The 16,262-nt window shown below is 44.8% G+C and overlaps 1 protein-coding gene across 5 annotated transcripts in view; it reads right to left on the reverse strand.

Annotated features, from left to right (window-relative positions):
- SH3KBP1 (SH3 domain containing kinase binding protein 1) overlaps positions 1 to 16,262 on the reverse strand; it is a 465,279-nt gene that overhangs the window by 70,466 nt on the left and 378,551 nt on the right. For all 5 annotated transcript variants that reach the window (XM_056558515.1, XM_056558516.1, XM_056558518.1 and 2 more), the window contains one exon: positions 9,375 to 9,482. In XM_056558515.1, coding sequence (XP_056414490.1) covers positions 9,375 to 9,482 — 108 coding nt within the window. The remainder of the gene's footprint in view (positions 1 to 9,374; positions 9,483 to 16,262) is intronic.

Raw genomic sequence — 16,262 nt, forward strand, 5'->3', positions numbered from 1 at the left:
TACGTTTTCATTTTTTCCTCCTCGCCTTCTAAAAATCATAACTCTTTTATATTTTCATCCACAGACTAGTATGAGGGCTTGTTTTTTGCGCGACCAGTTGTCCTTTGTAATGACATCACTCATTATATCATAAAATGTATGGCGCAACCAAAACACACTATTTTTGTGGGGAAATTAAAAAGAAAAACGCAATTTTGCTAATTTTGGAAGGTTTCGTTTTCACGCCGTACAATTTACGGTAAAAATGACGTGTGTTCTTTATTCTGAGGCTCAATACGATTAAAATGATACCCATTATTATATACTTTTCTATTATTGTTGTGCTTAAAAAAAAAAATCACAAACTTTTTAACCAAATTAGTACGTTTATAATCCCTTTATTTTGATGACCTCTAACTTTTTTATTTTTCCGTATAAGCGGCGGTATGAGGGCTCATTTTTTGCGCCATGATCTGTACTTTTTTTTATACCACATTTGCATATAAAAAACTTTTAATACATTTTTTATAATTTTTTTTTATTTATAAAATGTATAAAAAAAGTAGCAATTTTGGACTTTTTTTTTTTTTTACTTTCATGCCGTTCACCGTACGGGATCATTAACATTTTATTTTAATAGTTCGGACATTTACGCACGCGGCGATACCAAATATGTCTATTAAATTAATTTTTTACGCTTTTTGGGGGTAAAATAGGAATAAACGGACGTTTAACTTTTTTATTGGGGGAGGGGATTTTTCACTTTACTTTTACATTTTTTTTTACACTTGAATAGTCCCCATAGGGGACTATTCATAGCAATACCATGATTGCTAATACTGATCTGTTCTATGTATAGGACATAGAACAGATCAGTGTTATCGGCGATCTTCTGCTCTGGTCTGCTTGATCTCAGACCAGAGCAGGAGACGCCGGGAGCCGGACGGAGGAAGGTGAAGGGAGCTCCATGCGGCGTTCTGAATGATCGGATCCCCGCAGCAGCGCTGCGGGCGATCCGATCATTCATTCAAATCGCGCACTGCCGCAGATGCCAGGATCTGTATTGATCCCGGCACCTGAGGGGTTAATGGCGGACGCCCGCGAGATCGCGGGCGTCGGCCATTGCCGGCGGGTCCCTGGCTGCGATTATCAGCCAGGATCAGCCGCGCATGAAACGGGCATCGGTCCGATGCCCGCGGTTATGCACAGGACGTAAATGTACGTCCTGGTGCGTTAAGTACCACCGCACCAGGACGTACATTTACGTCCTGCGTCCTTAAGGGGTTAAGGACCAGAGCATTTTTTGCACATCTGACCACTGTCACTTTAATCATTAACTCTGGGATGCTTTTCCTAATCATTCTGAAACTGTTTTTTCGTGACATATTCTACTTTAACATAGTGGTAAATTTTCATCGATACTAGCATTATTTCTTGGTGAAAAATTCCAAAATTTCATGAAAAATTTGAAAATTTTGCATTTTTCTAACTTTGAAGCTCTCTGCTAGTAAGTAAAATAGACATACCAAATAAATTATATATTGATTCACATATACAATATGTTTACTTTATGTTTGCATCATAAAACTGACATGTTTTTATCGGAATTTTTCAGGGCCAGTTCAGTTTTGAAGTGGATTTAAGGGGCCTTCAGATTAGAAATATCCCATAAATTACCCCATTATAAAAACTGCACCACTCAAAGTATAAAAAAACAAAACAAAATGACATTCACAAAGTTTGTTAACCCTTTAGGTGTTTCTCAGGAATAGCAAGAAAGTGAAAGAGAAAATTCAAAAAAGGGGTAAAAGGAGAAAAAGCCCCCAAAATTTGTAACCCAATTTCTCTCGAGTAAGGAAATACCTCGAATAAAGTGCTCTGTGGGTGCACTAGAGGGCTCAGAAGGGAAGAAGCGACAATGGGATTTTGGAGAGTGAATTTTTCTAAAATTATTTTTTGGGGGGCATGTCGCATTTAGGAAGCCCCTATGGTGCCAGAACAGCAAAAAAACAAAACAAAAAAAAACATGGCATAATATCTGGTAAACTACACCCCTCAAGGAAAGTAACAAGGGGTATAGTGAGCCTTAACACCTCACAGGTGTTTGACGACTTTTCAGTAAAGTCGATTGTGTAAATGAAATTCTTTTTTTTTTCATTAAAATTCTTTTTTTTTCTCCCAAATTCACCATTTTTACAGGAGGTGATAGAAGAAAATGCCCCCCAAAATTTGTAGCCCCATTTCTTTTGAGTATGGAAATACCCCATGTGTGGACGTAAAGTGCTCTGCAGGCGGACTACAATGCTCAGAAGAGAAGGAGTGCCATTGAGCTTTTTGAAAGCAAACTTTGCTGAAATGGTTTTTGGGGGGCATGTCGCATTTAGTAAGCCCCTATGGTGCCAGAACAGCAAAGAAAAAAAAAAAACAACACGCCATGGCATAATATTTTGAAAACTACACCCTCAAGGCATGTAACAAGGGGTACAGTGAGCCTTTACACCCCACAGGTGTTTGACAAATTTCGCTAAAGTTGGACGTGAAAATGAAAAATTAGATTTTTTTTATTTCACAAAAATGCTGGTGTTACCCCAAATTTTTCATTTTCACAAGGGGTAATAGGAGGAAAAGCCTCCCAAAATTTGTAACACCATTTCTTCTGAGTATGGAAATACCCCATATGTGGATGTAAAGTGTTCTGCGGGCAAACTACAATGCCCAGAAGAAAAGGAGCGCCATTGAGCTTTTGGAGAGAGAATCCATTTGGAATGGGGCCATGTGCGTTTACAAAGCCCCCATGGTTCCAGAACAGTGGACCCCCCTCCCCACACACACATGACCCCATTTTGGAAACTACACCCCTCACAGAATTTAATAAAGGGGTGCAGTGGGCATTTACACCTCACTGGCGTTTGACAGATCTTTGGAATAGTGGGCTGTGCAAATGAAAAATTTCATTTTAAATTTTCACGAACCACTGTTCCAAAGAACTGTCAAATGCCAGTGGGGTGTAAATGCCCATTGCACCCCTTATTAAATTCTGTGAGGGGTGTAGTTTCCAAAATGGGGTCACATGTGGGGGGGGGGGGGTCCTCTGTTCTGGCACCATGGGTGCTTTGTAAACACACATGGCCTTCTTATTTTCCCTTGTGAAAATGAAAAATGTAGGGTAACACCAGAATTTTTGTGAAAAAAAAAATGTCTTTTCATGTTCACTAGAGATGAGCGAACTTACAGTGATTCAATTCTGCAAGAACCTCGCGGCTCAACAGTTGCTGACTTTAGCCTGCATAAATTAGCTTAGCTTTCAGGTGCTCTGGTGGGCTGGAGACTCTCTCCTAGGACTGTATCCATCTTTTCCAGCCCACCGGAGCACCAGAAAGCTGAACTAATTTATGCAGGCTAAAGTCAGCAACCGCCGAGCTGCGAGGTTCGTGCAGAATTGAAGTACTGTAATTTCGCTCATCTCTAATTTTCACATCCAACTTTAATGAAAATTCTTCAAACACCTGTGGGGTATTAAGGCTCACTATACCCCTTGTCACGTTCCGTGAGGGGTGTAGTTTCCATACAATGGCCGGATGAAGCACTTAAGTGTGCGAAACAGAGCTTCTTGCCACTGTACCCCCCTGCTCTTCCTTGTAATGTCCCCCCGTCTGTATATGTGAGTATATTTTTGGCATGAATAAAGCCTGAAGAAAGAATCTACTGGTGAGTGGTCGGCTTCTATTCTTTTCTTTATTCCATTGACTTCATATAAGGATATACTGGCTAATGTCTCAATTTTAACATCAGTTTGAGGGTTAGCCAATGTCATTGTCTACATCTACCACAGTAATGCACCTACATTTATGTAATATTCTATATGTTACATATCCACACTTTTCATCGGGTGTAGGATGTCATTGTGGCACTTGTAGTCTGCTGCAGGCATCCCCCATTGTATGCATTTTATGCTGGGGATTGCCCTTAGCAACAGACCACAAGCGCAGGATCTGCTCCCCCAGCATAAATGCACAACTGATTTTGGGGTTGAGCACCTCCTGCTTTTTGAGACCATGTTTTATCTTCTTGTTATTTAAATCCATTATTTCTCCTCAAGCCTTGTGTGTATATATATGGCCACTGTCTCTCTTTTTTATTCTACCCACAACTGGTTGTATCTACCATAAATCTTCACCAGACAAGAGCACTAGCAAGTGCAATACATACAGACGCTGTGGTATACAATTTTACTGTCGGGGGTAAATATGTTGTGTACATCTACAGTAAAGAGGATAAAGGACTAGTCTGCAGCCTTGCAATCAGCACGTTCTACCATTAAGCCTGAAATCTTTCACTCAATATAATGGATGATTTAATCTGACCTAGGTAGGTGGGCGTAAATTCCAGCCCTTGTTAAATTAAATAGGAACTCTATAATTACAGCCATTTAACTCATTTCCGATGTCTGTCCAGGCCTATTTTTGTGCCTGCATTGTTAAAAGAACAAGCAGACATCAGGCTGCAGGAACACGCTCTGTATCATTATGTTAACTCATGACTTCTCGCACTGTTCTTCTGTCGAGAGGTATTACAGTTCCCTTCCAATGTATTTTACCTCTATGAATTGTCGTATTTTCTCTAGTGATATCAAATTCCACAGTCATTTCTATAATATCTCTAAATATTGTCTCTATTCTTTCAAGAGCACATGGAGATCACTGGACATGTCACCTCTAGCACTGAGATTATTGGTGAAATTGTCTGATTTATTCATCCATTCATGTTCCACATTACTGCGATGCTATCTCTATAACTGGAAAATATCCAAACCAGAAACACTAAAGGAGGGAATTTATTAGGTAAAATCCTGCTCCTGTTAGAGTCACCTCTTAATAAACCTTTTTCTTCAGTAGCTACCCTTGGGCTGGCTTAAAGGGGTAGTCCAGTGGTAAAAAACGTATCCCCTATCCTAAGGATAGGGGATAGGTTTGAGATCGCGGGGGGGTCCGACCGCTGGGGCCCCCTGCGATCTCTCTGTACGGGGGCCAGGCTCTCCGGCCAGATAGCGGGTGTCGACCTCTGCACGAAGCGGCGGCCGACACGCCCCCTCAATACATCTCTATGGCAGAGCCGGAGATTGCCGAAGGCAGCGCTTCGGCTCTGCCATAGAGTTGTATTGAGGGGGCGTGTCGGCGGCCGCTTCGTGCAGAGGTCGACTTCGTGCGGAGGTCGACACGCCCCCTTCCTGCGGGCTGTGGGGGCTCCGTACAGGAGATCGCAGGGGGCCCCAGCGGTCGGACCCCCCGCGATCTCAAACTTATCCCCTATCCTTAGGATAGGGGATAAGTTGCTCACCACTGGGTCACCACTAGACTACTCCTTTAAGTTGTAATATATCTGGTGGGCGTGCAAGGGAACACCCCCCCCCCCACACACGCACTATAGGCTAAGCCCCGTCCACATGGTGAGGGTAGTGTAAATCAGCAAAAAGTCAAAACTTTTTGCACAAACCATGGGTTTGCGCCAACATTTGCAACTTTTCTAAACACCTAAACACGGGTATAGAGGAATAATAACTTCCCCTTCTAAGTCGAATACAATTTTATAGTTTCAGTGGATCTGAAAAGAGACAATATTATCGGAGAAGTCTCGTTGGTTAGGCCCATGTGTAGGTGACTGTATGGTGGTATATATAATGCAGGCCACCATGTACAGCAAAACAGAAGACCCCCTCTTTGAGAGAACTGTCCCCTTTTGCAGACAATATTTAGAGTGATGAATTTTCAGTCCACCATATATTATGCATAGTGCTCATTTTCTTTGTGAAGTCTATCCCCATAGAATTCCACATTTCAATGCAATTTAGTGTTGTCTTCTTAAAGAAGTAAAGGTCTGCACACTCAGTGAGGTTTGTAGAAAAAATTACACTTTTCTGGCACTTGCTGGGTCAGGAGACAGAGTAAAATGATGCCAAAACTCCAGATAGTAATGAACAGCGTTCTTTTATTGTAGTGAACAAGCAGTTGACAACGCATTTCGAGGGGATCTGCACTCCTCTTCCTCAGGTCAGGGAGGAAGAGGGGTGCAGACCCCCTCGAACGCGTTGTCAACTGCTTGTTCACTACAATAAAAGAATGCTGTTCATTACTATCTGGAGTTTTGGCATCATTTTACTTTGTCTCCTGACCCAGCAAGTGCAAGAAGTGTGTCATTTTTTCTACAAACCTCACCGAGTGTGCAGACCTCTACATTGCAAGACCGCCCCAGGACACTGGGCATGGTAAGACACGGGCTGCTGCTGCTTCCTTCCTGCTTAAGGCTGACAACGGTGTTGGTTGCACCTGGAGCGCAACACATTAAGGTGAGCAGTTATATTACACACACCTTTTAATACCTGCCGCCACTAGGTAAAGGCACAGGGTGCGGCGATGCATGCTCCCTTTCTATTTCCACATATAGTTGCTTCTTAAAGAAGTTTCACTGTATATTCATGCCCTGCTCAGTCAGAGTGGGTATGTGGGAAATGTTCTTTGATACAAGAAATGTTACTAGGGGAGAATAGCTCCCTAACACGTCTTGAAAAAGAACTTTGTATATCTTTGGTGTAATTGTAAGGATCCATGCACATCTACATGTGCCCTACTACTACTCCTGGAACCGAGCTGAAATATGGTCATGTGCATAGAGTCTTATGCTCATTCATTTTCTTAATGTTTAGCTGCTTGGTTGCTTTTTGGTTCAGCTTTATTGGGACATAGCTTCAGTGATTCTAGGGGCCTGTTCAGCTCACATTAATGGTCTCCATTTAAAGTCTTGGCTGGGAAAACCCCAACATATAGCGAGGGATAAAGCAGAAAATGGTGCTCATAGTTTCAGGCTGTGTAAGAAAACAAAAACAAACCACGAACATACACACATATATAGCGCCAAATATACTTTTTTTTTTTACTATGTGACACTTGGCATCCATTGAGTTAATAGTAAAGACATTCTTAGCGTGTATGTTTATGATGCACATGTCAAGGAGGGGCTTCTTTTATCAGAAACTTTTATTCAAAAAATTCCCCCAAAATATATAACTTACTGATATATTGGGGGAGATTTATCAAAACCTGTCCAGAGGAAAAGTTGCCCAGTTGCCCATAGCAATCAATCAGATCGCTTCTTTCATTTTTAACAAGGCCTCTGCAAAATGAAAGAAGCGATCTGATTGGTTGCTATGGGCAACTGGGCAACTTTTCCTCTGGACAGGTTTTGATAAATCTCCCCCATTGTTGTTACAAATTGTACTGGCTTCAGCATGATTTTTCTCCTGGCAGGAAGTTGTGTAGACCTATCATTTTCAGTGTGGTGTTGTCTCCCTGGCTCCATCCTCTTTTCCAAGACGATGAATCCTCTAATGTCTCAGGAGGTATGGCTGCATCTTGTCTCTGAGCTCTAGCACTGTCCCCTGAGTAATGTCATCACCTCTGACCAGCCCCTACAGCTCAAGTTACCACTTCTTCCCAGCCCTGCTATATTCACACACACATATGTATCTGCTTGCTTTTACTTTTTGAGGAAAAATATAATTTATTGGGACATAAATGGGGTGTATTTACATCATCCTGCTGTATAATGAAGAATGCCATAGACAGAGGAGCAGAAAAGAAATGGATTTGCAGCTGCTGGCTGACTGTGAAAGGGTGTGTTCACACTTGGCAGATTTGTTGCAGAAATTTATCGAACTCAAAAACAGTTCCCCTTATCTAAATGGGAATATTTCTGATGAACTTCTGCAACTAATCTGCCACATGTGATTTCACCATAAGGGTCTATTCACACGGCAGAATTTCCGCTCATCTGACCCAATTCCGCTTCCGCTTGTGTGGATTTTGTGCGGAATTAATGTGGAATCCAAGTGGAAATTCTGCAGAAGTGTGAATGGGAAGGTGGACTCCAATAGAAGTGTATTGGGCTTTCATTTGAGGAGGAATTCCTCAAGCAGAATTCCACTTGAGGAAATTCAGCCATGTGAATAGACCCTAAGAGTATGTTTACACATACTGTATACACTGAAAGTGCATCTCTTTATTTATATTGATATAAAGGAATGAGAAATATAAAGGATGGACTTTCCTACTGGATCCACTTCTGACTTTGGCTCAAAAACTTTTTCCAAAAGACGCCAGAAAAACAACCTGTGTAAAAACCTAGCTTTTCTTCTTAAGCTGAAAATCTGCAGAGTATACAGTAAGTGTGAACATACTCTCAGGGTATATTCATACACTGCAGATCTACTACATTTTTTGCAGATCATTTACAGTAAATATTCAGCTGTGGGCAGTCCACTGAAGCCATAGCCCTGGTCTGGAAACAGGCAGGTGTACAAGAGGAGAAGGAGGGATTAGAGGACTGAGATAAAGAAATGAGGGAAAGTAATGCATCCTTGCTTCAACAAGATGGAAGCAGGGCCTAAATAATGTTGCCTATCTTGTCCCCACTGATCACACACTGCAGCTGTACTGCTTTAGAATGGCTACTATGTAGTACCAATAAACTATCAATAGGTCAGTGCACGTGGAGCAGAATTCCACTTAAAGGGTACCTCTCATCAAATAATCTTTTGATATATTTTAGATTAATGAATGTTGAATAACTTTCCAATAGCATGTTAATGAAAAATATGCTTCTTTCTATTGTATTTTTCCCTATCAGTCCTGTCAGCAAGCATTTCTGACTCATGCTGGAGTCCTAAACACTCAGAGCTGCCAGCCTGCTTTGTTCACAGCCAAACAGGCTGTGAACAAAGCAGGCTGGCAGCTCTGAGTGTTCTCTTTTGTGAACAAAGCAGACTGGCAGCTCGTAGTGTTTAGGACTCCAGCATGAGTCTGAAATGCTTGCTGCCAGGACTGGTAGGGAGACCCCTAGTGGTCATTTCTTCAAAGTGGAAAATTAAATCAAAAGTTTTTTTCATGAGAGGTACCCTTTAAAGGAAAACTGTAGTGCAAAATGTTCCTTTAGCCCTGTGCCCGGGCTGCAAAAACAAAAAAAAAACAACAACTTTAACTCACCTTCCTACATTCCCCTGTTGCGCCGATATTTGTGTCCCAATCCTCCGGTGCTGGCCTTCCTTCTGCTTCCTGGGGACGGTGCGATGTCCCGCCTAGGCCGGTGATAGGCTGAGCACACTGTCATGTAAGGAGCCGAGGCAACAGGGAGAAGGCAGGGCCCAGGCTCCTTACATGACAGTGCATGTGCACAGGGCTAAAGGTAGAATTTTCACTACAGTTTTTAAGTTGCTCCCATGAAATGGACAAATTAATGTATTACGGTAGACTCGTGGAGGCTCACCTCAGGGTTACATGTAAAAGAACACCAAAAAAGGGGGATTTTTAACAAAGAAGACAAAAATAACATTAAATGCCACTTACATGGATTTCCTTCTCATAATCAGGAGGAAGTAGCTTCACAAAGTTATCGGGAAACACTCCTCTTCTGCCGTTTATCTCTCCTTCCCACCAGCCCACATCTACACAGTCCTAGACAAAGTAAAAATACTATATTATAGGAATTAAACAGTTTTTATCAATGTGTATCAAGCTTAAAGGGGCACAATGTGTATCAAGCTTAAAGGGGCACAATGTGTATCAAGCTTACATTTTTTTTTTTTTTTTTTTATTCAACTGGTGCCAGAAAGTTAAACAGATTTGGAAATGACTTCTATAAAAAAATCTTTACCCTTCCAGTACTCTTTAGCAGCTGTATGCTACAGAGGAAATTCTTTTATTTTTGAATTTCTTTTTTGTCTTGTCCACTGTGCTCTCTGCTGACACCTGATGCCCATATCAGGAACTGTCCAGAGCATGAGAAAATCCCCATTGCAAACCTATATTGTCCTGGACAGTTCCTGACAGGGACAGAGGTGTCAGGAGAGAGCACTGTGGACAAGACAAAAAAGAAATTAAAAAGGAAAAGAATTTCCTCTGTAGCATACAGCTGCTAAAAAGTACTGGAAGGATAAAGATATTTTAATAGAAGTAATTTACAAATCTGTTTAACTTTCTGGCACTAGTTGATTTAAAAAAAAAATTTTCTCAACCGGAGTACCCCTTTAACAATAATAATAATAATAATATTGATAATAATACCTAATAAAACTTTGAAGCTTCCCCTACATTAATATCTGCAATATTTTTTTTTTTTTTTTTTTTTTTTATTATTCGGGAGAATTTCATTTTATTGAATATTTAGCAAAAAAATAAAAAAAAGAATTACACACAATTGTAGTAATGACCAGAAATGACTAATAAAGAGGTGTCATCTTGCAACATACCCACAATCTTTATTATGAATACTGAAGGGTTGTGCCATTAAAAACAATAGTTGTGTATAAAGATATGATATTTTGCATGCTGCTTATTGGAAGCAATAGGCCTATACTACATAATCCATGTTTATATCTTTATCACCATATTATTATCATCTGAAACTTATAAGGATCGCCGAAGACCGTAACAAAATACAGAGGAGGACAGCTATTTTCACATGAGTTTCCAGTCTTGTGTATGTTGGCATGCGGGAGATTTGTTGTAGACATTTCTGAGCCTGCCCCATTTATCTCAATATTTTTTGCAAAAATCTAAGTATTGTTTAGAATGGAATTTCCGTTGCAGGAATGTCTGAAGACCATCTGCCAAAAGTAAACCTACTGTAAAAAAAAGGGAAGGGTAGATACCATAGTTTTGATTGGCTCAATGAAACAGGGAATGTTGGCTAATAGCAGTAAAATATGTGATGTTGTAGAATATAAACTATCACTTTTGTTGTAAAATGTTTAAAGGGGTTGTCCAGCCAATAACACTTATTCCCTATGTACAGGATCTGACCCCCACGATCTCCAGAACAGGCCCAAGCTCTCCACATGTCCATTAAATTCTATGAGAGCACCGAAGATACCCAAGTACAGCAATTGGGTAGCTCTAGGGCTCCCATAAAAAAGAATGGATGACGTGGTGTCTGCAGCTCCAGGATGCGTGAAGAGCCAGGAGCCCCATTCTGGAGATCACGAAGGGTTCAACTGCTGGGACGAGTAGATCAATCCCGTGGATAGGAGATAAGTGGGGTTTTTTTTTGGGGGGGGGGGGCTGGCCACCCCTATAAAGGGCAAATTCCATATGGAACATTGTTACGCCGAGCGCTCCGGGTCCCCGCTCCTCCCCGGAGCGCTCGCTTCACTCTCCCCGCGGCAGCGCTCCGGTCACGTCCTCTGACCCGGGGCGCTGCGATTCCGCTGCCAGCCGGGATGCGATTCGCGATGCGGGTAGCGCCCGCTCGCGATGCGCACCCCGGCTCCCCTACCTGACTCGCTCTCCGTCTGTTCTGTCCCGGCGCGCGCGGCCCCGCTCCCTAGGGCGCGCGCGCGCCGGGTCTCTGCGATTTAAAGGGCCACTGCGCCGCTGATTGGCGCAGTGGTTCCAATCAGTGTGTTCACCTGTGCACTTCCCTATATCACCTCACTTCCCCTGCACTCCCTTGCCGGATCTTGTTGCCTTAGTGCCAGTGAAAGCGTTCCTTGTGTGTTCCTTGCCTGTGTTTCCAGACCTTCTGCCGTTGCCCCTGACTACGATCCTTGCTGCCTGCCCCGACCTTCTGCTACGTCCGACCTTGCTTTTGCCTACTCCCTTGTACCGCGCCTATCTTCAGCAGCCAGAGAGGTGAGCCGTTGCTAGTGGATACGACCTGGTCACTACCGCCGCAGCAAGACCATCCCGCTTTGCGGCGGGCTCTGGTGAAAACCAGTAGTGGCTTAGAACCGGTCCACTAGCACGGTCCACGCCAATCCCTCTCTGGCACAGAGGATCCACTACCTGCCAGCCGGCATCGTGACAGTAGATCCGGCCATGGATCCCGCTGAAGTTCCTCTGCCAGTTGTCGCTGACCTCACCACGGTGGTCGCCCAGCAGTCACAACAGATAGCGCAACAAGGCCAACAGCTGTCTCAACTGACCGTTATGCTACAACAGTTACTACCACAGCTTCAGCAGTCATCTCCTCCGCCAGCTCCTGCACCTCCTCCGCAGCGAGTGGCCGCTCCTGGGATACGCTTATCCTTGCCGGATAAATTTGATGGGGACTCTAAGTTTTGCCGTGGCTTTCTTTCCCAATGTTCCCTGCATCTGGAGATGATGTCGGACCTGTTTCCCACTGAAAGGTCTAAGGTGGCTTTCGTAGTCAGCCTTCTGTCCGGAAAAGCCCTGTCATGGGCCACACCGCTCTGGGACCGCAATGACCCCGTCACTGCCTCTGTACACTCCTTCTTCTCGGAAATCCGAAGTGTCTTTGAGGAACCTGCCCGAGCCTCTTCTGCTGAGACTGCCCTGTTGAACCTGGTCCAGGGTAATTCTTCCGTTGGCGAGTATGCCGTACAATTCCGTACTCTTGCTTCAGAATTGTCCTGGAATAATGAGGCCCTCTGCGCGACCTTCAAAAAAGGCCTATCCAGCAACATTAAAGATGTTCTGGCCGCACGAGAAATTCCTGCTAATCTACATGAACTTATTCACCTAGCCACTCGCATTGACATGCGTTTTTCCGAAAGGCGTCAGGAACTCCGCCAAGATATGGACTCTGTTCGCACGAGGCGTTTCTCCTCCTCGGCTCCTCTCTCCTCTGGTCCCCTGCAATCTGTTCCTGTGCCTCCCGCCGTGGAGGCTATGCAGGTCGACCGGTCTCGCCTGACACCTCAAGAGAGGACACGACGCCGTATGGAGAACCTCTGCCTGTACTGTGCTAGTACCGAACACTTCCTGAGAGATTGTCCTATCCGTCCTCCCCGCCTGGAAAGACGTACGCTGACTCCGCACAAAGATGAGACAGTCCTTGATGTCTACTCTGCTTCTCCACGTCTTACTGTGCCTGTGCGGATGTCTGCCTCTGCCTTCTCCTTCTCTACAGTGGCCTTCTTGGACTCTGGATCTGCAGGAAATTTTATTTTGGCCTCTCTCGTCAACAGGTTCAACATCCCGGTGACCAGTCTCGCCAGACCCCTCTACATCAATTGTGTAAATAATGAAAGATTGGACTGTACCATACGTTTCCGCACGGAGCCCCTTCTTATGAGCATCGGATCTCATCATGAGAGGATTGAACTTTTGGTCCTCCCCAATTGCACCTCGGAAATTCTCCTTGGACTTCCCTGGCTTCAACTTCATTCCCCTACCCTGGATTGGTCCACTGGGGAGATCAAGAGTTGGGGGTCCTCTTGTTCCAAGAACTGTCTAAAACCGGTTCCCAGTAACCCTTGCCGTAACTCTGTGGTTCCTCCAGTAACCGGTCTCCCTAAGGCCTATATGGACTTCGCGGATGTTTTCTGCAAAAAACAAGCTGAGACTCTACCTCCTCACAGGCCTTATGATTGCCCTATCGACCTCCTCCCGGGCACTACTCCACCTCGGGGCAGAATTTATCCTCTCTCTGCCCCAGAGACTCTTGCCATGTCCGAATACGTCCAGGAGAATCTAAAAAAGGGCTTTATCCGTAAATCCTCCTCTCCTGCCGGAGCCGGATTTTTCTTTGTGTCCAAAAAAGATGGCTCCCTACGTCCATGCATTGACTACCGCGGTCTTAATAAAATCACGGTTAAGAACCGCTACCCCTTACCCCTCATCTCTGAACTCTTTGATCGCCTCCAAGGTGCCCACATCTTCACTAAATTGGACTTAAGAGGCGCCTATAACCTCATCCGCATCAGAGAGGGGGACGAGTGGAAAACGGCATTTAACACCAGAGATGGACACTTTGAGTATCTGGTCATGCCCTTTGGACTGTGCAACGCCCCTGCCGTCTTCCAAGACTTTGTCAATGAAATTTTTCGTGATCTGTTATACTCCTGTGTTGTTGTATATCTGGACGATATCCTAATTTTTTCTGCCAATCTAGAAGAACACCGCCAGCATGTCCGTATGGTTCTTCAGAGACTTCGTGACAACCAACTCTATGCCAAAATTGAGAAATGTCTGTTTGAATGCCAATCTCTTCCTTTTCTAGGATATTTGGTCTCTGGCCAGGGACTACAGATGGATCCAGACAAACTCTCTGCCGTCTTAGATTGGCCACGCCCCTCCGGACTCCGTGCTATCCAACACTTTTTGGGGTTCGCCAATTATTACAGGCAATTTATTCCACATTTTTCTACCATTGTGGCTCCTATCGTGGCTTTAACCAAAAAAAATGCTGATCCCAAGTCCTGGCCCCCTCAAGCAGAAGACGCCTTTAAACGACTCAAGTCTGCCTTTTCTTCGGCTCCCGTCCTCTCCAGACCTGACCCTTCCAAACCCTTCCTATTGGAGGTTGATGCCTCCTCAGTGGGAGCTGGAGCTGTTCTTCTACAAAAAAATTCTTCCGGGCATGCTGTCACTTGTGGTTTTTTCTCTAGGACCTTCTCTCCAGCGGAGAGGAACTACTCCATCGGGGATCGAGAGCTTCTAGCCATTAAATTAGCACTTGAGGAATGGAGGCATCTGCTGGAGGGATCAAGTTCTCCTGTTATTATCTACACCGACCACAAGAACCTCTCCTACCTCCAGTCTGCCCAACGGCTGAATCCTCGCCAGGCCCGGTGGTCTCTGTTCTTTGCCCGATTTAATTTTGAGATTCACTTTCGTCCTGCCGATAAGAACATTAGGGCCGATGCTCTCTCTCGTTCCTCGGATGCCTCAGAAGTTGAACTCTCTCCGCAACACATCATTCCACCTGACTGCCTGATCTCCACTTCTCCTGCCTCCATCAGGCAGACTCCTCCAGGAAAGACCTTTGTTTCTCCTCGCCAACGCCTCGGAATCCTCAAATGGGGTCACTCCTCCCATCTCGCAGGTCATGCGGGTATCAAGAAATCTGTGCAACTCATCTCCCGCTTCTATTGGTGGCCGACTCTGGAGACGGATGTTGTGGACTTTGTGCGAGCCTGCACTATCTGTGCCCGGGATAAGACTCCTCGCCAGAAGCCCGCTGGTTTTCTTCATCCTCTGCCTGTCCCCGAACAGCCTTGGTCTCTGATTGGTATGGATTTTATTACTGATTTACCCCCTTCCCGTGGCAACACTGTTATTTGGGTGGTCGTTGATCGATTCTCCAAAATGGCACATTTCATCCCTCTTCCTGGTCTTCCTTCTGCGCCTCAGTTGGCTAAACAATTTTTTGTACACATTTTTCGTCTTCACGGGTTGCCTACACAGATTGTCTCGGATAGAGGCGTCCAATTCGTGTCTAAATTCTGGAGGGCTCTCTGTAAACAACTCAAGATTAAATTAAATTTTTCTTCTGCATATCATCCCCAGTCCAATGGACAAGTAGAAAGGATTAACCAGATCTTGGGTGATTATTTGCGACATTTTGTTTCCTCCCGCCAGGATGACTGGGCAGATCTCCTCCCATGGGCCGAATTCTCGTATAACTTCAGGGTCTCTGAGTCTTCCTCCAAATCCCCATTTTTCGTGGTGTACGGCCGTCACCCTCTTCCCCCCCTCCCTACTCCCTTGCCCTCTGGTCTGCCCGCTGTGGATGAAATTTCTCGTGACCTTTCCATCATATGGAGAGAGACCCAAAATTCTCTCTTACAGGCTTCATCACGCATGAAGAAGTTCGCGGATAAGAAAAGAAGAGCTCCCCCCGTTTTTTCCCCTGGAGACAAGGTATGGCTCTCCGCTAAATATGTCCGCTTCCGTGTCCCTAGCTACAAGTTGGGACCACGCTATCTTGGTCCTTTCAAAATTTTGTGTCAAATTAATCCTGTCTCTTATAAACTTCTTCTTCCTCCCTCTCTTCGTATCCCTAATGCCTTTCACGTCTCTCTTCTCAAACCACTCATCCTCAACCGTTTTTCTCCCAAATCTGTTCCTCCCACTCCTGTTTCCGGCTCCTCGGACATCTTCTCGGTCAAAGAAATTTTAGCTGCCAAAAAGGTCAGAGGAAAAAATTTTTTTTTAGTGGACTGGGAGGGTTGTGGTCCTGAAGAGAGATCCTGGGAACCTGAGGACAACATCCTAGACAAAAGTCTGCTCCTCAGGTTCTCAGGCTCTAAGAAGAGGGGGAGACCCAAGGGGGGGGGTACTGTTACGCCGAGCGCTCCGGGTCCCCGCTCCTCCCCGGAGCGCTCGCTTCACTCTCCCCGCGGCAGCGCTCCGGTCACGTCCTCTGACCCGGGGCGCTGCGATTCCGCTGCCAGCCGGGATGCGATTCGCGATGCGGGTAGCGCCCGCTCGCGATGCGCACCCCGGCTCCCCTACCTGACTCGCTCTCCGTCTGTTCTGTCCCGGCGCGCG

The sequence above is a fragment of the Hyla sarda genome, chromosome 2, assembly GCF_029499605.1.
Source record: "Hyla sarda isolate aHylSar1 chromosome 2, aHylSar1.hap1, whole genome shotgun sequence".
NCBI lineage: Eukaryota > Metazoa > Chordata > Amphibia > Anura > Hylidae > Hyla > Hyla sarda.